At 33.6% G+C, this 27,458-nt stretch overlaps 1 protein-coding gene and 1 long non-coding RNA gene across 2 annotated transcripts; one reads left to right on the top strand and one right to left on the bottom strand.

Moving 5' to 3' along the window:
* Positions 1-7,006: 7,006 nt before the first annotated feature.
* LOC149189238 (uncharacterized) lies at positions 7,007-7,720 on the bottom strand. Its single transcript, XR_016256340.1, has 3 exons — positions 7,639-7,720; positions 7,415-7,474; positions 7,007-7,329 (listed from the first exon to the last, which is right to left on the bottom strand). It is a non-coding gene; the product is annotated as an uncharacterized LOC149189238 (long non-coding RNA).
* A 4,455-nt stretch (positions 7,721-12,175) lies between these two features.
* Positions 12,176-16,206, top strand: LOC149189237 ((R)-mandelonitrile beta-glucosyltransferase-like). The gene is made up of 2 exons (XM_089413168.1): positions 12,176-13,011; positions 15,024-16,206. Exons 1-2 carry the CDS (start codon positions 12,468-12,470, stop codon positions 15,986-15,988), a joined length of 1,509 nt encoding a protein of 502 aa, XP_089269294.1. The 5' UTR covers positions 12,176-12,467; the 3' UTR covers positions 15,989-16,206.
* Positions 16,207-27,458: the final 11,252 nt, after the last annotated feature.

Raw genomic sequence — 27,458 nt, 5'->3', positions numbered from 1 at the left:
GAAGGGCCCTTCCTCCCTAGCAAGGTGCGGGGATGAAATAGAAACTAGTTAAAAACTCAACATAAGCTCTGTATGAACATCACCAGAAGTGTTTTGTATTCAAAATGACTGGAAATTACAAGATCAAAATGTCAATGTTGTTCCTGTGTTTCCATTCCCTTTTCATGGAATAGAACCATTTTATAAAGTTTACAAGCCCCAGAAATTAGGGAACAGATCATTCATGAGAATCTCACAATTCTCATGATGATAAATATTAAGAGAAAAATTGAAAGTGTTACAAATAATTTCCCAATAAAAGACCAATTCAAGTTACACCATCTCCAAAATCATAATCGATGAGATCCTTTTACCGTTCGTAGATAATTCATGATTCTTGACAACTGTCTTTGAAGACAACACCCACGGTCTTTAGCAGTTGCGGTGTAACAACAACTCAAGGTGTAACAGAAAAAACAAATCCTCGAAGTGTAACAGTGAGTAACAACAACATCTGCTCATCGTTAGTCCTTAGTTATAGGCAACACCTGAAAGAAAATTAACCAGAAAACTTCTTCCACAATTACCTTGGTTATCCATCTCAAAAATACATCACTTCATTCGATATTTAACGAAATATGGAAAAATAATATGTTGAGAAAGGATTTCTCTTATAACCAGGGAAAATGGTAATTGGGACATAAAGTTCATAGGTTTAGAGAGAGAGAATGATCAAAAATGGGGAAAGGCGTGTCTAAGATATGCTTAAAAACTGCACCCAACAACAAGTAGGAAGGAATTGTGGCATGGGAGTAATTACCAAGAGAGGGAGCTAAAACATGCTAAATATTTTGCCTAAGAGCACGAAGTGGATAACTATTCTATATTTTATCAATGCAATTGGTGCTTCAATCCTAGGATTTTATCTATTCAAAGGTAAAAAACAACTAAAAAACTATATTAAAAATTGTGAACCAAGTGCATGCATGGCTACACATTCCCATGAATGGATGATTAAAGAAATTTTTCTAAATTGGCTTTGTCACTTTGCTACATCTATACTAGGTGGTGTCAAAGAATCCAAGGGTTGAGGTGAAATGGTTCGAGCTAGTAGAGCTTGCAAGTAAAGCATTTAAAAGGGCTCTTATAACATCAAATATCTAGGTTGCCTTTAGGAGGACTGGAATTTGACCACTGAATTGTGATGCTCTTATGCATCATACTAGTTGTAGCCAAGTGTTTCATGTGGATGGTCAAGAAGAATGGCATTTCCAAGAAGATTTTGAAGTGCAAGAAGTAGATGAACATGAAGATGCAATTATAGTTGATAATATGATTTCCCTCTCTCAAGGACACTTCTATGGTGATGATGATGAATATGTAAGTGAAACATAGTATAATAATGAACCAATTTATAGTAACATGAAGGTCGTTCTACCAACTGAAGCGTATGGAACTTCCACTGGTGATATTTTTAATGAATTTATTGAACATGAAACTCACAATAACAATGTAATTGAAAATGACATAATTAATATTGCACTAAGAAGCAATAATGACCAATTGACATTTCCAAGCCAAATAACCCCATCATCATGGTTGGCAAAAGCCGTGATGAATTTGAACAAACATAGTGTCTCAAGAATTAGTGAACGAATCATGAACATGCCTTCACAACCAGCATAATGGAACAATGAAATTGTTCGTTTTTTTTTTGTCAATAAATCACTGGAAGAAGATAGTGCACACAATGAGGCATCAGATGAAGGGAACAATATAGTTCAATTAGTTGGCCCAGATATTGAAAGGTAGGTGTCAAGAAATGACATGCACATGGTGTGGAAGGAGAAGTTACTTGGTTAGTTCCTAAAGCTAACAGTAGAGAGAGTGTCAATCATAAAAAATCAAGTAACACCAGGTAGTCTTTGTTTGGGTCGAAGTTCACAGTTACTCACCTCAGAATACTATATAACCTTATTAGTTTATTTTCAAAAAAAGAAATTTTAAATTTAGGAATTAAAATAGAAAAAGAAGGATTTATCCAAGGATAATAAGGCAATAATTATTGTTGCAGTACAACGTCGAGTAGAGGAAAGGCATGGCAAGATAGGAAATGGAAGTAATAAAGGACCAACAAATGCTTGGAAAGGAACAAAGGATGACCTATATGGTTGAAAATGATGCAAGCACAATTAGTGAAATTAGGATGATGTCAAACACATTGGACCATATTGTAAATAATACACCAATATTCCTATACCTCATAAACATTCAAGTCCCTCTCTATCAAAATGGGGGTTTACCCACTTTCTATATTCCTACCGGTGCATGTGTCAATTTTACGAATGCTTATTAGACACCTCCACTTAATATGGGTACTCAATTCTTTGATGGTTGCAAGGGAAAAATCAGATTCAATCATATGGAAACAATATAACACATCCTAATAAACTATTATTAGGTAGGCCAACCTACTTGGCTCAAGTAGGAAACTCAACAAGTTTGGGCACTAAACATTCTGGAGGCCATCAAGAATAGGGATGTCATACGTTTTTTCGTTGTAACCACATTATGATATGGATTTTGGATGGATCACCTATTTTTCTTATCACATGAAGATTCTGTCTTATAACCTAGGTTGTTTTATTTCATACTATTTGTAGCATTGTTATCAAAATCCATTTCAAAAGGATCAATGATAGTATATTATAATGGAGAAAAATTGCTTGAGAATGCAAATGGGAATTTCTGTTATGCCTCTACACACCAAATTCTTTACAACACATTTATAATTGAGTTGTTAATTAAATGACAAATGAGGGAATAATTAAATCTTGAACAAATCACTTCTTATAATATGAAAACTCCATAAAACAGTGAATAATAAAAGTACCAAACCTCACACCTCATATCAAACCTCATTTATTGTGATATATTTGTAAAAATCAAAGTAAAAGTATCAAAACGTTTCTATCCCCATTTAATGTGTTAGGAAAGTAAAATCAAAAGTATCGAACCTTTGTATCCCAACAGTGATACATGTTGAAATCTGAATAGAATTACTCAAAGTAGAGAAATTGTAAATATGCCTAAGGCATTTTGAATACAACCATATGGAAATTATTTAAAAAATAAATTAACTGTAGACTCAAATGAATACCTTACAAATGAGATACAACCATCTTGTCTGAAGCCCCACTTTAGTCATGGATATTCTTATATGCCACATAACTATCATGTAGAAGACTAAAGACGAAATAGTAAGTTGAAGGAAACAATTTCAAGAGTTGTATCAATCTATGAAGGAGAATATCATCATATAAATCAATTTCAAGCATCATTGTCAATTAAGCTGAGAATATTTTGACATATCTGAATAAAGGAAGATGAGAGGGTTCTGTCATATCTGAATAAAGGAAGCTGAGAAATTGTAAACATGCCTAAGGTATTTTGAAGACAAACATATGAAAATTCTTGAGAAAATCAATCAACTGTAGATTGAAATGAATACCCTAACAATGAGATACAACCAGCTTATCTGAAGCCTCACTTCAATCATGGATATTTTTGTAGGCCAAAGAACTACCATGTAGAAGACTAAAGGTGAGATAACAAGTTGAAGGAAAAAATTTCAAGAGTTGTATGAATCGCCAAAGTAGAATATCGACATATCAATCAATTTCAAGCATCAATGCCAATTAAGCTAAGAAAGTTATGCCAGATTTGATTAGAGGAAGCTGAAAAACTGTAGAGATGCCTAAGGCAATTTGAAGACAAACATATGAAAATTCTTCATAAAATCAATTAACTGTAGATTGAAATGAATACCCTAAAATTCTAAAAATGATGGGATAGGAAAGAAAATGATGATGATGATGATGATGATGATGATAGTGGTTACCGTCCACTGAGACCAAATTGGTCTATTGGACCTATAATTTTCTTAGCTTTTAATTGTCTGGCTTCTCGTCTTTCTCGGCAAGATTGATGTTGTAGCTTTCTTTTTTTTCTCTACGATTTGGCAACTTCCTTTATCTTGCATCTCTTTCATCTCTTTTGGTTCTTGGGACATTGGTGTCTTAGCTTCGCGATCTATTGTGTTCGTCCTTTTGAAGATAGTTGGAGAAGAAGTTTGGTCTAGGAAATCTACTTTGCTGTTAAATGAAGATTTATTTTGTGCAGTATTCGAATCCTTATAACTGTTGATGCTTGAGGGGTTGTCGAGTTCACCTTTTTATTGTTGGGCGGGGCTTTCTCCCTGCTTGTCTTGAGAGTTGTTTCTTTCTTGCCCGATTTCTTATGATTTAGAGTTTTCTCTAGAGTATTCTTCTTTGATGACAATGTAGTGTTCTTTTTGTGCTCCTTCCCACCATGTAGATCTGTGGTGGTTTTTTCTAGCAGAATATTTCTGGGAGGCTTTTGGGCAATTTTTGGCTAGATGGCCTGTCTCAAAGCAGGATCGACATCAGAAGAGGAAACTTTGATAATCAAGCTTCTAGTTCCACACATAGTCTTTACTTGTTAGGTTTATTTCCGCTGGGAATCCAGTGCTGAAGTCCATTTCTACACAAATGCGTGCATAAGTGGTTCTGGCATATTCCTCTGTTTCTGGGCACCTGCAGTAATATTTCCCAATTGCATTTCCAATGGCTTTTAACGAGGAGAGATTCCAGAGATGCAACGGTAGGCTTGGCAATCTCACCCAAACTAGTGTTGAGGTTATGACTATTGTTGAGGAATCGAATGATGGGTTCCATGGCTTCATGAATAAGCCTGATTTTTCCCAAAACCAAGGGCCAGAATCTAGAATACATTGTCTGCTTTTAGGATTTTCAAAATCTACTATCAAGAAACCCCTAGCACAGGGGTAGATATTAATTTCATTAGAAATGACAGGCTTCCATACCTCTAAGATCCAATTGTGGAGAACTGTCAGCTATGGCCAAAAACCATTGAACCAGTAGATTAGGGCACTTTTAGAAAACTTCAAAGCCTCATGAGTGAGGCCTGGACCACTTGGACAGTGGGAGCTGGGGCTTCACTGACGATATGGGTAGGAGCTTACCCTCTAGAAGCTGACGGAACTAAGATAGCGACTATTTTCACAAAGCTGGGAGCCATATTTTACTTCCGTAGAACCATAGCCACAGGTAACGCAGTCGCACCCCAGCCCCCTCAACTCCCTTCACAACAGAGAAGAGATCTGGACTGTGAAACCCGAAGAAATTATTAACTCTTATTAGATCATCTCAACTCGCCGGATATCTGTGGCAAAAAAACAAATACACCAGTTCGAGGCAGCATAGCTGTGGCCCTAGAACCCAGCTGCAGAGAAAAGAGATCTACGGAAATACTATACATCCACAGGGTCCTCGGAAGAAATCTGGAATGTTGAAAAACCAGAAGAAATCTGTGAGAAACCAGAAGAGATCTACGAGAGATCTGCAAGAAATCTGTGAGAGATCTGCGAGAAACCAGAAGAGATTCGCTTCAACAATCGATTCAAATACAGTACCAATTACTCTGCTTCTGCGGAAGATATCTCGTAAGAGATCTGCCAGAAATCTGCGAGAAACCTAATCGGAAGAGATCTGATAGAATGTATATTGAGTAAGCAATAGGAGAAAGGAGGGTAAAAATATCCTAAATCACATTATGTTTTAAACAAACAAAATTTTGATTGGAATTTGGGTTAATATAAAATTTATTTTTCTAAATTCCATACTATAAAACATTCCAATTTTTTTGAATCGAGCAAATACACTGCACTAAATATTATTAGGTTTCCTAACAACAAAACTCAAAATGAGAAGAAAATCATGCCATTAACCAGTATCAATTTAATTTTGTTTTTATATTTTTAACTGGGACTCATATAATGATTGACACAAATTTTCTAGAGTCTACTATTCTCTCTACTTCCTTTTAGAATGCAATCTCATTGATTTCTCTTTGATTCTTCCACCAAATGTTTTACATTCAAAGAGCAGATAGATTAACATCTCCAAATAGCATACCCTATACAGAGTATGGATGAATACATAGAGACTACGTAAAGGAGATGAAGACACAGATTTACAATTAAGGGAAATCGACCACTCAGCAGGTACATCAATGCCTACACAATGTAAACATCTTGGTGAACTGTGCGATGAAATGAGAGTAGGTAGACTCCATAAACATTGAAGAGATATGGAAATATCGCAAGGTTGACATGTTGGAATGCGTAGAAGCACATATGAAATATCATAGAAGGGGAATTGATATCGAAACTTAAATAAAAATAAATATCCATTTATGCGGAAAAAGATTATGATGTCTCTCTAAAGGAAAAACAAGGAAATTTTCCCAAGCACGGGTTTATAAAAGGGAGTAAACATAATGAAAATCCAAACTATATTTAAAATTCGTGGAACACTAAGGAAGAATTGACTGTGAAATGGAGAACCTGGGTAATACGAGCAACATCTTTAAAATAATGCACTAAGAAGATTGTTACCTCATCAAAGCACAAAAGCAGATCATGGGGAATTCGTTGCAAGAGTGATAACTCTATGAATTTTTACAAAAACCAACATCGTAACCAAATTTACAGAGAACCCACAATTTAGCAACAATGAAAACCCTAATTTACAAGCAAATAGCAAACAAATTTATAAAAACCCTATGAATTTTAAAAAAACAAAACTATAACCAAATTTATAGGGAAACCACAATTTAGCATCGTCTAAAACCATAATTTACAAGGAAATATAAAACCTATTTACAAAAACCCTATGAATTTTTACAAAATCCAACATCATAACGAAATTTACAGAGAACCCACAATTTAGCAACATCAAAAATCCTAATTTACAAGCAAATAACAAATAAATTTACAAAAACCCTATGAAATTTTACAAAAACCAACATTGTAACCAAATTATAGAGAACCCACAATTTAGCAACATTGAAAACCCTAATTTACAAGCAAATAGTAATTTTTTTTATAAAAACCCTATTTTTTTTACAAAAACCAGCACCATAACTAAATTTATAGAGAACCCACAATTTAGTAGCATCAAAAGCCCTAAATTACAAGTAGATATGAAACGAAATTTTCCAAATTTACAAAAAACCTATGAATTTTTACAAAAACCCCATGAATTTTCAGAGAAACCACCTAATGGATTAAAATTCTCAGAATATGGATGGAATGTGTTGACAAACACAAACATAGTGGGCTGGTAGGATAAAAAATCTTATCAGACAGCCATCGATGAACCCACTGAGCCAAAAAAATGCCTTTGCATTAGTGTCAAGCACCTCAACATCTTGCCATACATGACTTGCAACCAGAACCCAACATACCTGCAAGAACAAGTGTAGAAAAACCTCGAAAGACCATGAAAAGCAACAGAAATTGCATGTAAAATTACAGGGGTGGAGAAATTACCTTCATATTAACCCACTTGAGCGTGAAACCTCCATATCCATCGTTGAAATGACTGAAACCCTATAGAGTCGAAAACAAACAAATTTACTAGGCATTGTTGCATCATAGGCCTATAGAAATAGTCCATAACAGGCTAAACCGCACACAACAACAAGATATACCCTAAACAACCCACAAAGCAATGCTCATAGGAACAAATACATGGCAGGGAAAAGATGGAGAACCATGTGAACGATAAATGGAGGTCGGTGGACCTATAGTCGAGGCATTAGAACAACCACACACTAGCCCCACATAAAACAAGACTGAACCCTAAACCACGGATGAAACAAACCCTAAACTGTGAAGCAGAGTAACCCTTTCGAGGAAAATCTTAATTTCCCACCTACCATGAGACGTGGGAGGCCCAGTCAGACACGTGTCGTAAAAGTGATGTGGTGACTATGTGGGCTTGCATCGGTATGGCAGGGAGGGTGTGTAACAATTGGCGTCCCTCCCCTAGCCTTCTACATGGTGATTATCATCCACATTTGCAGTGTGCGAGGGAATTAAGTCGTTCTTTTGAAAAACATAAAATTACGGGGAATGATCAAAATTGAACTCTTTTAAATATTCATTTTAAAAACACTTTTTTAAAAATGTTAAAAAAATAGTAGTAAAAATATTATAAAATCTTAAAAGAAAAATCACATTTTCAATCGCCATCAAATCCCAATTTTTAAACACTTAATAAATATTTTGTTTTTAATATTAAATAAATATGGATGTGAATCATGAGAATTATTTAGGATTATATGCCCATTACATTCCTTTGGCATGACACTCATTATTTTCCTTTTCCTTTGGTATCTAAAGACTAAAAATCATTTTTATTTTTATGGGCTCTCATCTATTCCTTGATATAGTTTATTCTTCTACATCATAAACTCCATCACAAACCCATTCTTATATAATCCTATCATTATATTGACATATCCAACATTTTAAGTGTAACTTAATGTAAGCTTACAAGAGAAGCTTGGACACTATCTCTCTTGGAATCCTCAAATAAATTCATGTCTTATGTACATTTTTTATCCATATAGATATGACAAATGGCATGACATTTCATATCATATTTAATGTGTTCAATTCCTCCAATCACCATAATGTCATTTACTTTGTTATCTTTGTCTCCACTCTAGGATTTAGAAAAAGCCAAAATAGTTAGTTATGGATTATGGGTGTAAATTGTAATTGCATTACAAATTTATTAGCAAGATTCAGTATAAATGAGTCCAATTTAATGATAATTTGAAAGAGAAAAAAATAAACATCCACTTAACTGTGATAGTTTTAAAAAGAGAAAAATAGAAATCCAATTAACCCAAGGATATGAGGCCATCTCTTTTGCTTCATATTCATATATTTTTCCTTTTCTGTAAAAGCATGTAGCATATTGACAAATATAACATCGTTATGGAAATGCTATCCAATATTTTCTTATTATTTGAGAGCATTTGTTGGCCTCTCAACCAATAAGTATGTAGATCATGGCATCCACATTATGGAAATAGATTCTTAAGTAAAAAAAGACATAGTTAGTATTTGAATGTAAATCTCTCAACAATCCAAGAATCTTTTATAGCTTTGGTTAGGCTTCTAGCCTCTCAACCACTATGTTTGTAAATCATTGCATCCACATGAATTAAAAATTACATAATTAATATTTGAACGTAATTCTTTCAACAATACACCAATCTTCTATAGTTTTGGTCAAGTTTCTAGTAAATATAATGCATAGTTTTTCTTTGTTTCACACAAAAATATGTTAATGATTTTTTTTGTGATTTAAAACACTATCAAGATTAGTAATAACTTGTATATTCTTGATTAAGTATAAAAATGCACAAAATTGGGATTACAATAGTAAGAAGTTCATTCTTCTACACCATGAATTCCAAAATTGGGATTACAATAGTAAGAAATACGATTGTGATCTTCTACATCGTCAATTCCTTACTTCGTTCATTCTCCTTTCCCCAATGTTATGCATATTTATTTATAGAAATCTTCACTTACCTCTTCTTCTTTCTAGAAACATTGGTATTATTGTGATTATAAATGTCAAATATTTGAGAAATGTTGCTCACATCTCTTTGTTTCTACCTTAATGAAGCCCAAGAGAAATGGGATGTATTTTTTACAACTTTAATGTTTGAAGCAACATTTTTTATACTTCTATGGTATTTTATGTAAGATATAGAGAAGGTAATGTTATCAAGAGATCTATGCAATAGGGATTATGCTATAAATCTACTACATATTGCATTTTTTGCATGGTTTGAGAGATAAAGTGAACAATCAATGTCTTCACCAAGAATAACATACTTGGTGTTCTTGATGTGTAATTTCTCTTTTCTTTGTGTTTGTATTGACCTTGGAAATTATAAATGTTTTAGCTTACATAATAAGAAATGGATGGAATCATATTAGATTCCCATGTTCCTAGAAACCTATAAAATAATAATGATCTTTTCATCGCTCTTATAATGTCCTGATAGAATTACCACCTTTCAATAAAGGCCTAAGGCCTATTACAATTTTCTAATGAGATTTATAACAAACATGACTCATGTGGTTAAGCATGACTGTGATATTCTTGAGATATTAATTTAATATCAAGTACCCAATCATCAAATAAATACACAAAACAAATCATCTTTATATAGATGTCACAAAAATGTTTGGTTATGATATTTCTTTTCAAAAACCTATGGTTAAGCATGATTGTGATATTCTTGAGATATTAATTTAATATCAAGTACCAATCATCAAATAGATACGCAAAACAAATCATCTTTATATAGATGTCACAAAAATGTTTGATTATAATATTTCTTTTCAAAAACATATGGTTAAGCATGATTGTGATATTTTTGAGATATTAATTTAATATCAAATACGCAATCATCAAATAGATACACAAAACAAATCATCTTTACATAGATGTCACAAAAATGTTTGATTATGATATTTCTTTTTAAAAAGAGAAAACCAGCTTTTTTCATTAAAATGAAAATTGTTAACATAAACTATGAAAAAAAATAGATAACAGGCCACACAAGCCCACCAAAGAACCTGGTGGGAAGCACCAGAAAAGCCTAAAACAAAATCCACACAGGCTCACCAAAAAACCTAGTAGGAAGCACCAGAAAAGCCTAAAACAATAGTCAGTGAATCTTAACAATGTAGATAAGAAAACCCCAGCAAAAATTTAAAAGAAAAAAGTGCAAGGACCACAAACCTTGTGTTTAAAGTTTTATATTGTCATTTTAAATTTTTTAAATTTTTTTCTAAAAGAATAAATAAAGTTAAACATCAATGAATTTTATTTTTGTTGATTAATTTTTAACCATATAAAAGTAGAAAAATAATAATTTTTTTAAATCAATTTATTTTAAAATATATATTTAATTTTTTCTTCTCAATTAAAATATAGATATTTTTACAAATTTTTATTCTTAAAAATGGGATAAAAATATATTCGTTAAAAAAAATATAACCCTTTTATAATTTAAATTAATATTTGCTTTAAATTAAACATATTTTATTCTTAAAAATAGGATAAAAATATATTAGTTAAGGAGTATATAACCCTTTAATTTAAATTAATATTTGCTTCAAATTTAACATTTTAAATATTATGTTATGGCATTTTCTAGGGGCATAAATTTTAATTTAGCTAATATTTGTTTTAAATTAAGCATTTTAAATATTATGTTATGGCATTTTCTGGGGGCATAAGTTTAATTTGGCTAATATTTGCTTTAAATTAAGCATTCTAAATATTATGTTATGGCATTTTCTAGGGGCATAAATTCAATTTAGCTTGAATGGTGAATTTTTGGGCAGAATTTGGCTAAATATTTTTCTAGAGATACGAATGTGGTCGTGTTTAAATCTATTTTTTTTATAGTAAAAATAGATTAAGACCATTAAAATTCCCTAAGCACTCAAAATCCAGGGGATTTTAAAAAAATTCTCCCAGATTTTCTAAATCATGCTGGAATTTATTGTGACCTCCTTATACTATGTATTATTTTATTTCCAGATACAAAAATAAATAGTCAATGTCAAATTAATTAAGTGTGCTTATTGTTTTATATGTTGCGTGTTAAGCAATAACACCACATACTGCTAGCTCTGGATTGGAAAAAAGTATTACCACGTTGTACAAATCAAATCTGATGCGATATTCTTGAATCCACTAGTTGCGGATCCTGCCAGCCATGCAGCCTTCTTTTATATGTTGCGTGTTAAGCAATAGCACCACACACTGCTAGCTATGGATTGGAAAAAAGTATTACCACGTTGTACAAATCAAATCTGGAGTCGTCAATATTAACGTGTGAAGGAGATTATCCTGCGTAAGATTGAGAAGCTGACAGTAAAAAGGAAAGTTTACTGGCAACTTAAGTTACCATTGATGACAAATACCAAGTTGAAGTGCACAACAATCAAGTAACCTTACAAAACAAAACAAAAGATGGACCGCAATTGTTTGACACTGACATCACTGCTTAGGTCGATGACAATCAGATGTACTCAATAAGAACAATGATAGGTGCATAATTGGCAGCTCAAATCCAGAGCAAGAGACAATAATAGGTGCATTATTGGCAGCTCAAATCCAGAGTAAGAAACAATGATAGGTGCATATTTGGCAGCTCAAATCCAGAGTAAGAAACAATGATAGGTGCATAATTGGCAGCTCAAGTCCAGAGCAAGAAACTGTGGTGCTGGATTAAGGGAAGAGAAACGAATAAAGTTTGGCCATTTCCTGCACAGGGTCATGTCAACGCTATCGTGAATTTGGCCAAACAAAACCTTACTGACCAAATAAAACATGGACCGCAATTATCTGATACTGGCATCACTGGTTAGGTCGATGACAATGAGATGTACTCGATAAGAACAGTGGTAGGTGCATAATTCGCAGCTCAAATCCAGAGCAAGAAACTGTGGTGCTGGATTAAGGGACGAGAAACGAATAAAGTTGGGCAATATTGATATGAATATGACGAGTCAAGAGGGGAAACATGCTCTGCATGCAGTGATTGTGCCAGTTCCTGCACAGGGTCATGTTAATGCTCTCATGGAATTGGCGCAGCTGTTGGCTATTAGGGGAGTGTTTGTCACTTTCGTCAATACTGAGTGGATACATGAACGCATGGTGGAAGCTTCAAAGAAAGCTAAATCTCCTGTTCCCAAAGGCGATCTAGATTTGGAGCAGCAAGGAGGGAGAATTCGTTTTCTGTCTATTCCTGATGGTTTACCGCCTAACCATGGCCGCATCTCCAACACGACCGAGTTATTTATTTCGCTGCAAAAGTTAGGCCCAGCTTTGGAGGACCTCCTTACCGCTGCTCATGGCAAATCACCATCATTTCCACCCATCACATTCATCATCACAGACTGCCTCATGTCCTGCACGGAGCAAGTCGCGAGCAATATGAAATTACCCAGAGTTATCTTCTGGCCTCTATGTGCTGCTGCCTCCATTTCTCAATGCTACACCAATTTCCTTGCTTCTGAGGGATATATTCCAGTAAATGGTATGTCTTTCTCTTTGCAGTCTATATCGAATAGAGATTCTTTTGTCAACATTTTATCCGTTGAATTTAATTTCTGAAAATTATGAATTGGATAAATAAAAAAGTATACTGGAGCAAAGTTGTAAAAACATTCCCAAATATGCCATACATTTTCTTTTTTATTTCTCCATTTCCGTAAATTCAATTTAAACTGGGATGACTATAAATAATTTTAGGTATCCATTTATTTAGGTATTAATTCGAATTGTTTCTTCCGTTAAGTGCACAGCGTTGTTTTATTTTTCATTTTAATTATATATTTGAGAATTTTATTTTACAGAATTTATCCACGATCATGAAAGATTCATCGCAGGACGCGTTACGTTTTGTGAATTTAATTTTACAGAATTTAAGAGTGATCTTACAGTGATCTTACAAGTTGACAAGAAAAGTCCAATTGCTCGTTGATGCCACCCCAGACTACTATTGCTTGGAGGTGATTTGACACGGAGGGAAACGATAAACTTTAACCTGGAAATTTCTCCTCTAACACTACCCGTCTACCAATAAACCACCCACAAACCTTGGATTGTGTTCCACAAGGAGGGTGAGGGAAACATCTTGTATTAGCTAACTCTTTCTTTGTATCCTCGAAGAAGAAACCCCAAGTTTACCTAACTCTCACTATAAATAATTTATGAGGAGAAGGAGAATGCCAACCTTCACATGATGGATGTTAAAGAAGAAGAAACCCCAAGTTCCCAGGTGTTGGATTGCCTCCATTCCTAATATACACCACAGCCACACCTTGTACCTTGCAAAATAATGATTTCTCGATCATAATTTGAAACCAAATATCTTCCTCCTACTGCCAATTGAAAGTTGTTGCCGTAGTGTGAGAGCGTAGATTGATAGGCTCCCTTTGCTACCTAGTACACATTCCATTCACTCCTCTAGATATGCTCATAGTGCTTGCCAACCCCATTAACATAAACTCCGTGTAAGAATTAGCTTTTGACATCGTCGGACGATGGAGCATTATGCCAAATGGTGTTTGTTGCATGACTTATATTAAACACTTAAAGGGATGTGTGGCTATATTCACTAGCACGTGAGCTAGTAGGATGGTAGCAACATACCTCCCCACCTTAACTTTTTTAATTTTTATCTTTATTATTGCTATTTTAACTTTTTATTAATTAATTTTAATTTAATTAATAAATATATTTTCTACATGTATTAATAAATATTTAACTAGATTCATTAAAAAAACATGAAAAACAATTTTTCCATAATTTTTAAAAATATTTGTATTCCAAGTTTTTTAAATTTCATAATTATTTCTAAAATTTTATTTAAAAAAAGATATAAAATATAAAATACAATCTAAAATTATTAAATTTAAGATAAAAAAAATGTGAGTGATGTGTTTATTTTGAAACATGATTTCTCTACCAAATATTTTTGATAGTAATAACAAATAGAAAGCTACAGTTTATTTCAAAGGTAGTTATACCTACTACAGTTAAGACTACAGTTTTAAAAAAATTATTATTATTAATTACTACTTTAATCTTCTATTGTCCTTAAAAAAAATTATTATTATTAATTACTACTTTAATTTTCTATTGTTTTATAAAAATGAGGAGTTTTGGGTGACGTTAGATAAAAATTTCCCAGTTTTTTTCTATTAGCTTTATCCAGATTTAAAAAAACATAAATTTATTTATTTAATATTAAATATTGATTAAAATTAAAATTAAAATAAATTTATAAAAATATTGATTATTATTCTTATTTTTAATTTTTCATGTTTACAATAATTTTTTTGCATTTAGATATTTACGATGTATATCCAGCTAATCCGGGTCACTCTAATTTCAATGAAGTATTGGAGATTGACCATGAAAGATAAAGCAATCAGTTCATTTCTATTTTAATTTTCTTTGCAATGTCACTACACCATAGAAACCTAAATGCTTTTCATTTGTTCTGCAAAGATAATGATTATACTTTCTTTGCGACTTGTTCAGTAAGGGAAGCGAGAAATCAAGAAAAACTCATCACTTGCCTTCCGGGCAACATCCCACCATTGAAGCCAACCGACCTAATTTACCGGAAAGCAGACCACGATCCGTCGGGCATTCGTTTCAATATCTTTCGTTACGAATCACAGAAGCAAAGCAAAGGCGACTACGTATTAGTGAACACGTTCGAGGAACTGGAAGGGAGGGATGCAATAACAGCACTCTCTTTGAATGGTTGTCCTGCTTTGGCCATTGGACCTCTTTTTCTTCCCAATTTTTTACAGGGAAGGTATTCGTGCAGCAGTCTGTTGGAGGAGGAGGAGAGCTGCCTCACATGGCTCGATATGCAACAACCGCGATCAGTTATATACGTTTCCTTTGGGAGCTTGGCTGCGAAATCCCAGCAACAGCTAGAACAGCTAGCGCTAGGGCTAGAGGGCAGCGGACAACCTTTCTTGTGGGTTCTTTGGTTGAATATCGCAGAAGGCCAGGTTGCGATTTTACCCGACGGCTTTGAAGAACGAACAAAGGAGCGGGCACTGTTTGTGAGGTGGTCACCACAGTCAAAAGTACTTGCCCATGTCTCAGTGGGATTGTTCCTCACACACGGCGGATGGAACTCTACCTTGGAGGCAATGAGCATGGGAGTTCCCGTAGTGGGATTCCCATATGCTGCTGATCAGTTCCTTAACTGCAGATTCGCCAAGGAGGTATGGAAAATCGGCCTAGCTTTCCAGGATGTGGAGGTAGATAACCAGAAGGTGGTCATGAAAGAAGAGGTGGAGGATGTTATCAGGAGAATGATGACAACACCGGAAGGAAAGAAGATGAGAGACAACGTTCTCAGACTGAAGGAGTCGTCAACGAAGGCAGTCCTCCCCGGAGGATCTTCTTTCCTGAATTTAAACACTTTCGTAAAAGACATGATGACGATGAGTAAAGCAGTCCAATCCGAAAATGAAACCATGTGACTCGGTTTTCAGAATATGCCATAAAAATGCAAGGAGTTTTGAGATGATCACTATCAAAATTCTCACTAAATCTTTGTCTATCTCTCCCGTTTCCTAGATGTAGATGAACATGAACGCGGAGGGCTTTAAAGGCTATCAGGTTTCACTCACCTCTGCATTCACTGGGTAAATGCCTGTAATACTCTTCTTAACAAAATAATTTTTTTGGCTTTCGAAAATATATATTTTTAAAATTTCTGGAATAGAACTTAAAAATACTCTTCTTAACGAAAGAATTTGTTTGGCTTTTGAAAATATATAGTTTTAATATTTGTGTAATAGAAATTAAAAATGCAATTTTTGGGTTGCATAGCAACTCATATATTTTTAATATTTCTGGAATAGAAATAAAAAATACTCTTAACGAAAAAATTTGTTTGGCTTTTGAAAATATATAGTTTTAATATTTCTGTAATAGAAATCAAAAATGCAATTTTTGGGTTGCATAGCAACTCATTTGATTTGTCAATACATATTTCATGTTATATATCATTCACATTATTGTTATGATCAGCCTCATTGGTTTAAATAAATTCATTTTGTTTATGGTAATTTTTTCAATTATGAAAATTTATTTTTATTTATAAGATTTTAATTTTAAATAGGGTTTTCATAGATTAATATCATAGTTTTAAATAAGACTTTGTTGCAATACCACGAGTCAATATCATGATTTATCAATACTATATGTGCAAAAAATCTTAACTCATTCTATATAACAGTGGGTCATATTATATTTTTTTAATTAATCAATTCAATTAAAAAAACAAAAAAAGATAGTAACTACTTTTGATTTATGTATACTAATAAGAATATTTTAAAATATTTTGTATAGATTAAACCCATACCATGCACCTCATAAATAATAATTATTGACAACTAAATTAGAATTATTAGATTCAAATTTTGAAAGTCTTGTTTCAAAATAAAGACATCTCGATTACCCCTCCATTCCTCATTCATTATCCGGGTCTGAGCTCATCTCTTGCTTGCTGGTAAGGTTCTGGCCTTTTCTTTATTCCCCTAAAAGCAATCCCAGGTGGTACGCCATGAGCCTAATTAATGGAAAGAGATGTGTCATATCCATCACCTATAATGCTATCATATTATGCAAGAAAATAGTTGAGATGTTATCTTCTCATGCAAGTAGTTCATGGAAAATTTTATTATAAAAAGTTACAACAAAAGTTTAATCAACCTCCCCTTGTTGAATCATTATTGGGAAACTCTTAGGACCTCGCAAAATCTTGGATATGATGGTGAGAACCAATGCTTTTCTATTATTTGTTGGTGATGAAGAAATTAGAAACTGATCTTTTTCTAATATTTTAGGTAGTTATTAGGGGGTTATTTAAGGTATGCTTCTTAGTAGTTTTGGTGAGGACATTCTATGACATCTTTAGGTGGAAGGAATTTACTCTAGTTGTGTAGTAATTCATTATTGTTTGTAAGAATGTTCATAAGTCAAATATAGCAATGACTTGTGACTTAGCAATTGTTGAGAACCATATTTCATAGTGAGGGTGCTTACACTCCTAGCCTTATCACAATGGGCCACATATGTCCCTTGGAGTTGAACCCATTGGGCACACCTACCCTTTTAGCCTCATCACAATGGGTCGCACATGTCTCTCAGAATTGAACCCAACTAGATGGAAGAACACACCTAGCTCTCAACAACTCAGGTTGCTAAGACAAGAAAAAATAAAATGTTGTTATGTATTAAGTTCTTTTCATTAGACACTTAAAATAAATGGTCCAAAAAAGTTCATCTCAACATTATAATTTGAAATAACTACATCTAATCCTAGGATTTAAAGATGGAGCCAACATTGATGTATGAAAAGAGTTTGGGATCTTAAATTCACTTTGAGAATTTGTTTTGTTGGTTCTATATATGTTATTTCCTCTTTAATACTCTTCATTTGACATTGCAATTTCTCATATTTTTTTTACTTCGCATCTATCTCTTTAGAACTCTATGTATCATTAATTAATTTTTTATTTTTATTGTTATTTTGACCTAACAGTGATTTCATTATCATTGCCTTATTTTTTATAATCTAAAAAATGAAAATATTTTTGGGTCATTGTATGTCCACTATCTTCCAAAACTTAATTCCTTTGCTTCTTAAATTAATCATCCCCTCATCTACTTTGCCAATAAAAGTTAAACCCTTCTCCACTTCTTTCTTGGCCTTTACCTAATTTTTCAAAACCATTAATTTGATAGGGAACTTAAAAATTTGGCCATATCCATATATACATACACATATATAAATGAAATTTCACATAAAATTATAGAAAACAAAAGAAGTTAGTGATTCTATTCGGTGAGACTACAAGATGAATATAGCACTATGCAACACCTACAATACTAAGATTTTAAAATGAGACTTCAAGATAAGCATAGATTTATCTATAATGGATCTATGGATTTACTAGAAGAAGTCCATCTTTGTCTTGGATCACAAGAAGTGATCCTACATTATACACATAAACACAAACATTAAAACCAAAAATATTTTTTCATCATGCGAAAACATAACCGCTCCCACCCCTACCTTCCCAAGTTTATTTTAAAATATTATTATTTTTAGTTATAAAAATAATTAAAACACATCTAAATTATTGAAAGTGTAATATCAACCTAAATATGAATTTTAATTATTTAAAATAGATTTTAATGTATTTAGTTCAATTATATATACTATACCACTGTTTCCTACTAATCCATACCAAAACTTTTTGTAAAATTGATAGAAAAATATGACATAAAATGTTAAAATACAATTAGACACCTGTCCCGTCTCTTTCCTACCCAAAGAAACGACGAAGTTGTAAAATTCAGAATCCAACCCACAGCTGACAAAAGCGGCACGGTGACATGAAAGGCCTGTGGGATAGCGGAGCTAAAGTTCAGAGGATTTTGCGGGGTAACAAGAAAATGGTCTGCTGTTAAAATAGTGAAGACTGCAAATAATCTACGCTGGAAAGTAGATTGTAGCCGCAAGATGCAATGGTCCTTATTAGCCACCCGGAAAGAAAGCTGGGCGCATGGGAATACATGGCTTATCTTATCCCTGTGCTTCCATTCATCCTTTCCTATGTATTTAGCATAAAAGAGTAACTGCCTATATGAATAATGAGGGGTGATGCACTTACTTCATCTCACTATTATATGTAAGGGGTTTTAAGACAATATTTAAGACAATATTTGAGTCAATTGTCTTAACTTAAGACAAAAAGAAACATGTGTATTGTCTTAAATATTGTTTTTAAGGGGGTGTCTCAAAATATAATGTCTAAAAAATTTGTCTCTATAAAAATAATATAGAACACATATTATTATTGTCTCTATAAAGACAAGAATTACTGTCTATTAAGAGACAATTTCATTTGTCTCTCTAGAGACAATTTTATTTGTTTATGTAAAGACACTTTCATTTTTGTCTCTTTAAAGACAATTACATTTTTGTCTTTTTAGAGACAACAGTTGAGATTAAAAACATATTGTCTCTATAAAGACTATATGTCCATAATTCAAACTATTGTCTCTAAAGAGACAATATAAAAAAATATTTTAAAATAAATAAATAAAATATTTTTAAATGTTCTTTCAAGGTAGTTTCAACATTCAAAGTTCCCAAATAGTGATTTTAATTACCTTAAATCTCTGTTGTTTATGGATACCAACAGAATAAAAAATAAATAAATCCATTATTTTTAAAGCTAACAGAAAAGTAATTTTAAATCTAAATGAAAAAGCAATTCTCGAAAGCAACATTGAAAATAATAAGGCAACACACTTATATTTTCTGAAAATGCATTCATGTCATTTGAACATGCAGGATCCTCAGTTGGAACTTCATTTTAAGACATATTATGAAAAAAAAAAAAAATGTTCTAGATTTCTCCATCCTACAAGAGGGTTTACTCTCTAACATATAAATTCAAAGCTTTAATCACATTAAATTCATATCCAGTTGTTAAACCACAATTTCAAGACCCCTGTATAATTGGAATTGGCTTCCTTGATAACAAAGAATTGTAATAATGTATATGCATTTGAATCTGCAATTGATTGGAAATTTTGTCTTCATGAAGGTTTTACAAAAGATGGAAAATTGACACAGGTCCTCGCAACATGATATAGGCCAGTTCTCAATCTATTGGTGACCTACAAAATTATCTTCTCCACTACTGGCTTTTATAATTCGAGTTGGCTACTTCTCCTGTTTGCAGCCCAAGAATTGTTGCAATTGGTATCCAAATTGGTGGTGATCTAGTTCCTGGGGAAGCTTCATATCCAATGAATCTAATTCAGGTAATGAAGCATTATGATCAACTTCATAGCACGCTGAATTTGCAGAGAAGTCTCTATCACTAGCTTTTTTTTGGGTAGTTAATCGTTTCTTGGAGGCACACCAAACCACCCATCCTTCTTCCTATTAAGAATAAAATAATAAATTCATGTAAGGAAAGTTTTATACCATTGCTCAACCATTTCCAAGAGAGCTACTTACTGAAATAAAATAAAATAAAAGAAATGTAGTACGTACCTAAAATAGAAATGTATGCACTCTTAGTATTTCTTCATTATCACTTGCCTTGTCATCCCTGATTCCCCAGAGCACCTGCAAATGCAATAGTAGAGTCATTTTACTTTTTTTATAATAAAAACCCCTACCATCTTTATAATAATTAATAATTGAAATAAAATTAAAATTCTGCAAACTTATTAAACTCTCAATATAAAAATGGCTCAAAAACAAAATCAATATACTCTTTAATATAAACATAAATTTTAATGATGATACCATCTCTATTTTTGGTTGGTAGCACTGTTTGTTCCCATTCAAAGCCCAAAATTATCATGAATAATAATGAAAATACAAGGTAAGTTTCAAACCCTTTTAAAATGAAAGTAAAACACCTATTTTTCTCTACAGTGGGATGGAAAGTCTTTGAAAACTCTTCTTAGAAGAGTGAACAGAATCTCTAACTAAAACTTGCAGAATCTCAATCAACATTAATACTCAACAAGCATATGGGATTTTCCCTAAATGAGGAGATAAGGGAGAGAGAAGTGAAGTCTTCCACCTAGCCAGACGTGAGATCAAGTGGTGATGGAACTAGAAAACATCAAACAGAGAAGAGGCAAGTTGGTTCAAAACATAATAAATGTCCTCCTTCCCAGCAAACTACTCAACTGGATGGTACTCTGGCTATTGCAGTAAATCACAAAGAGAACTCTCCCACAAATGCCATTACTTATTACAATAATGAGTTGGGAAGCATGAGAAAACGAGTTCAATGAAGAGAGGCTGAGCAGAATGAATCTTCATTCAAAAGGGTTGGTGGTTTGCATTCCCCTGGAGTGTTGGTAGTGCCGAGTATCACCAATCTGGTTTATTATGTTAAACACCATGGATTACAGCATTACCAAAGTTGGTAGCCTAGTTCACAAAGCCCCAAACATGAGGAAAACCAAGAGGATGCGAGGCAGACCACCCAAGTGTAGGGAACAAAAGCAGAAAGGAGGAGGACCCTCTCCTCATAGGAAAAAGACAAGGGTGGCAATAGACATTGCTACCTCCTAACTGAACCAACATTCAGTAGTGAGAAGAGAGGTTGAAACCATGGATGATAGGGTCAAGATTACAAGAGGTAGAACCATAAATGTTGAGATAGATGTGGGGATTGGGAAACCCATTCCAAATACTAGCTTCTCTAGAACTAGGGAGTCTAAGTAAACCAACATTGTGGATCCTTATGTTAGCTTTTCGGTTACTCCCAAAGTGTTTACACCATGCTTAAGGGTGCTTCACATGATGTGGAGATAGTGTGTTAGCTACCCTTAGTTGAACTATGATGGGCATACACATTGGATACAGCTTCCTCATCGATTGCTACAGCTTGATATGATGGATATGTGGCACACTTTGTTAAGAAATTTGACATCTATATGGTTTGGTGATATTCTTCATGTAGCATGTTACCCACCAAAAGTGGGTAAACCATAAGTGAAACTTCTTCTCCTCATTTTGACAGCCAGACAGCCGGCAGCCCAATGATGGTCAGCACATAGCATTATGCCACAGTTTTCCACCCATTTCTCCAGTCAGATCTCTCTCCCATCTAGCATTCTTCTTGAATGAAGGTGGCTCATATTTTGGTAGGTACTCAACCATTCTAGCAATCATATATTTTCATAATAATGTTATGGGAATATTAATATGGATCACGAGGCAAACTGGATGACTGACCAATCTGGATTGTATCCTTGTTCCCACACTTCACTTGGGAGGTTAGTATTTGATTCCAGTCCAGTGAGACCTCCTCTGAGGCCTTATGGTTTAGGAAGGGCACTATTGGGGAGACATTGATTGATAGAGCATGTCCAAGGTAATCCATACTTACCACTTTCCATATTTTCCAATTATCCATCTCCCGTCATTGGAATTGTCCCCTATATCCACATCCTTAAGTCAAGGACAGAAAACTTGGCCCCAGAGGTTGATGCAGCTAAAAGAATGATAAAAGCACATAAAGCCACAAGGAAAGAAAATGTAAAATGCAAAAGATGGTTGGGGCAGATTTAGCACATGGACAAAGCCTAGCATGATCTCCACCCTTCTCATTAGCTATCACCTAGTGCCTCAAGCATTTAATGCTTCAATCTCAAACAAAGGAACTCTTGAATGTCCCAACCTCGATGAGTGAGAAACTTCTATATATTAAAGGAGTATTGAAAAGGCATAAAGCAAACTTGGGCTCCTAAGCTATGCACCAAATAAAGATAAATAATTAAAGGTGCACCAGGGGGTGGAAAAAGCAGGCCAAGAAAAGGGATAACTAATGTTAATTTCTAAGTAACATTTTCAATTTTTTGTTTCTTTGCAGCTCCCCAAAAAATATTTTACCCAGCAAATTAATTTTCTGCAGTAAATAAATTCTGAAAAATACAAAACAAAAATACTCTAGTACTTTTAACTCAATAATTTTGCAGCAGAAATACTCTGAAAAAAATCAAGCAAACAACAAATATTTTACCCTCCAAATTTCTCTTCATTAACTTTTTCTCATAAAAAATTAAGGGCTTCCTTACCAAGGAGGATGGCCCTTTGAAATACACAAAAATACAGTGAATGAAACCTGGCAAAATCGACCCACAGAAATCAAGAAACTGATCTCTGCCCGCAACTTGTTGCCTGATTTCTCTATCTTAATGGATCATGTTATGTTTGAAAACACAGATAATGGTGCACCTCAAATCTTTGATCGTCGAGGCGCATTAAATACAAGATCTAAATGCGAATAAAATTGAAAGTGAATATATTCTTGGTTTTTTATTCGACTCTTTTATAATTCTTTGAATCTATTATACATTGGAATTCATTGTTTTAGGTTGGTAGTTCTAGTGGTTGGTTGGAGCTAAGGTTCGTTTTTCCATTCACTGTAGTTTAACTTCAAAGCCATATTTCACCGTAGTAATAATGATCTCTCAGCATCTGCTAAATCAAAATTACTAATATATGTAATTTGCCAGTTTTGGAAATATTTCAATAGTATTAGAATAGCCTGTTTAAATATAGTTTTTTTTAATTGTATATGTAATTTCAACAGCCTAAGTTATTAATAAATGGTATATCTAAATATATAATAAGTGAAACAACTACCATGACCTTGCCTATACTTCCATAAAATCGATTTTATGGAACACATTTTCCTTTACTCCATCTCACATGTTACATACCTGTAACGAGGATCATAAGGGTAACATAATTTATACTCGAGTAAGGTGAAAAATAATTTATACTCAGGTTGTTGCTATCCCTCACCGAGATTTAAATTTCCAAAAGACATGTTCAACATACCCATGTATACGGGCTAGGCTATATGTTCCAGTTAGAGCCAAATACATATCCTTTGGAAATAGATATCTACAGTAACAGTTGCTTAGCCAACACTAAACAGTTTTCAGAACATCACATTCACTCTTCTTACCTGAGAAGTAGTCCTTTACTCAACTTAAAAGAAAAAATGGTCAAATTCTTCAATGCAATCCTTCACTACTATACCTAATACATGAACATGCTTTTGGTTGTTTAATATGCCCCTCTATACAAACCTCTAAATAAACTAAATGAATTCATGAATGGCCAGAGGACTAGAATAAAAAGGTAAAACAGATATGATAAGCAAGATAGACTTATAGTATCTTCAATATAACATAAGTCGATGCCTATTTGAATTGCAAGGAATGTAAAATTTATTCCTACAACAAAATCACTATGGTACAGAGCATATTCACTACACTTACCTGAGAAGATTACCCTTTCCATGTTAGACTTGTACATGTCCAGAACGACATCTCCATGTACAAATCACAAACCTCTTGATACACTAAAAATGAGTTCATGAATGATTAGAGAATGGTATAAAGAAGGAAAAACAGTTATGTTAAACAAGAGAGGCTTACAGTATCTTATTTATTTATATTATTTTGAATGCAAGAAATAATTCTTATATTGCAGATAATACCCATGTGCTCATACTTGAAGCAGAAAATCTGCTTAACGAATCTTCTTGAAATACATGTTTAAAGCACCATATGCATCTTTACTCTCGATTCTCTTTAAGGTATCAAGAGCTCCAAAGACTTACCAAATGCAAAGGAAATGTTGTTATTGTGTCAACACAAAAACAAAGGAAAGATTGTCAGCACAAAAACAAAGACTCTCAACACAAAATCCATTTAGTGTTAGATAAATAAAATGAATACCTCTGCCAAATGAAGCACTCTAGATGTGTGACCTATAAAGCTCTCTTATCTTAACCATATATGGATATTTCCATAAGGTAGCTTGTTATGGCTAAATCCATGTGAGCAAATAAAACCCCTATGCTCATTCCTGAAGGAGGAAAATCTGCTTAACAGAGATGCGTGAGATACATGTTAAAATCACTAGCCGCATCTTTACTCTTTGTTGTCTTTAAGGTATCAGGAGCTCCAAAGACTTGCCAAAACCTAAGAGTCTCATCTCCTGCAGCCAATGCAACAGTGTACCCATTTGGACTCTGAAAATACAAAATAAAGGAAAGACTGTAAGCAAAAAGGCTAAGACTATCAGCACAAACCCATTTAGCGATAGATCAATAGAAGGAATACCTCTACCTAGTTGAATTGCAAGGAATGTAACAATTTCTTCCTACAACAAAATCACTATGGTACAGAGCATATTTGCTACTCTTACCTGAGAAGATTACCCTTTCCATGTTAGACTTGTACATGTGTAGAATGACATCTCCATGTACAAATCACAAACCTCTTGATACACTAAAAATGAATTCATGAATGGTTAGGGAAATGGTATAAAGAAGGAAAAATAGTTATGTTAAATAATAGAGGCTTACAATATCTTCTTTATTTATGATATTTTGAATGAAAGAAATTATTCTTATACTGCAGATAATACCCATGTGCTCATACTTGAAGTGGAAAATATGCTTAACGAATTTGCTTGAAATACATGTTTAAAGCACCAGCCGCATCTTTACTATTGGTCCTCTTTAAGGTATCAAGAGCTCCAAAGACTTACCAAACACAAAGGAAAGGCTGTCACTGTGTCAACACAAAAACAAAGGAAAGATTGTCAACACAAAAACAAAGACTTTCAACACAAAATCCATTTAGCGTTAGATCAATACAATGAATACCTATGCTAGATGCAGCACTCTAGACATGTGACCTATAAAGCTCTCTTATCTTATCCATATATGGATATTTACATAAGGTCAATTGGTTCTAGCTAAATCCATGTGAGCAGATAATACCCTTGTGCTCATTCCTGAAGGAGGAAAATCTGCTTAACAGATATGCGTGAGATACATGTTAAAAGCACCAGCCACATATTTACTCTTTGTCCTCTTAAAGGTATTAAGAGCTCCAAAGACTTGCCAAAAACTAAGATTCTCATCTCCTGCAGCCAATGCAATAGTGTACCCATCTGGACTCTGAAAATACAAAACAAAGGAAAGACTGTCAGCAAAAAGGCTAAGACTGTCAGCACAAACCCATTTAGCGATAGATCAATAGAATGAATACCTCTACCTATTTGAATTGCAAGGAATGTAACAATTTATTCCTACAACAAAATCACTATGGTACAAAGTATATTCACTACTCTTACTTGAGAATATTACCCTTTCCATGTCAGACTTGTACATGTCCAGAACGGCATCTCCATGTACAAATCACAAACCTCTTGATACACTAAAAATGAATTCATGAATGGTTAGAGAAATGGTATAAAGAAGGAAAAACAGTTATGTTAAACAAGAGAGGCTTACAATATCTTCTTTATTTATAATATTTTGAATGTAAGAAATTATTCTTATACCGCAGATAATACCCATGTGCTCATACCTGAAGCGGAAAATCTTCTTAACGAATTTGCTTGAAATACATGTTTAAAGCTCCATCTACATCTTTACTCTTGGTCCTCTTTAAGGTATCAAGAGCTCCAAATAATTACCAAATACAAAGGAAAGGTTGTCATTGTGTCAACACAAAAACAAAGGAAAGACTGTCAGCACAAAAACAAAGACTTTCAACACAAAATCCATTTAGCGTTAGATCAATACAATGAATACCTCTGCCAGATGCAGCACTCTAGACGTGTGACTTGTAAATCTCTCTTATCTTAACCATATATGGATATTTCCATAAGGTCAGCTCGTTCTAGCTAAATCAATGTGAGCAGATAATACCCCTGTGCTCATTCCTGAAGGAGGACAATCTGCTTAATGGATATGCGTGAGATACATGTTAAAAGCACCAGTCGCATCTTTACTCTTTGTCCTCTTTAAGGTATCAGGAGCTCCAAAGACTTGCCAAAACCTAAGAGTCTCATCTCTTGCAGCCAATGCAACAGTGTACTCATCTGGACTCTAAAAATACAAAACAAATGAAAGATTGTAGCAAAAAGGCTAAGACTGTCAGCACAAACCCATTTTAGCGATAGATCAATAGAATGAATACCTCTGCCTATTTGAATTGCAAGAAATGTAACAATTTATTCCTACAAAAAAATCACTATGGTATAGAGTATATTCGCTACTCTTACCTGAGAAGATTACCCTTTCCATGTCAAACTTGTACATGTCCAGAATGGCATCTCCATGTACAAATCACAAACCTCTTGATACACTAAAAATGAATTCATGAATGGTTAGAGAAATGGTATAAAGAAGGAAAAACAATTATGTTAAACAAGAGAGGCTTACAATATCTTCTTTATTTATAATATTTTAAATGCAAGAAATTATTCTTATACTGTAGATAACACCCATGTGCTCATATCTGAAACGGAAAATTTGCTTAACGAATCTGCTTGAAATACATGTTTAAAGCACCAGTTGATAT

Source organism: Pinus tabuliformis, chromosome 3_1 (genome assembly GCF_031772625.1).
Source record: "Pinus tabuliformis cultivar Carrire ecotype Pingquan chromosome 3_1, CPIR1, whole genome shotgun sequence".
NCBI lineage: Eukaryota > Viridiplantae > Streptophyta > Pinopsida > Pinales > Pinaceae > Pinus > Pinus tabuliformis.
Note: the sequence above shows the minus strand (reverse complement) of the source record. Positions and strands in the feature narration are given on the sequence as shown.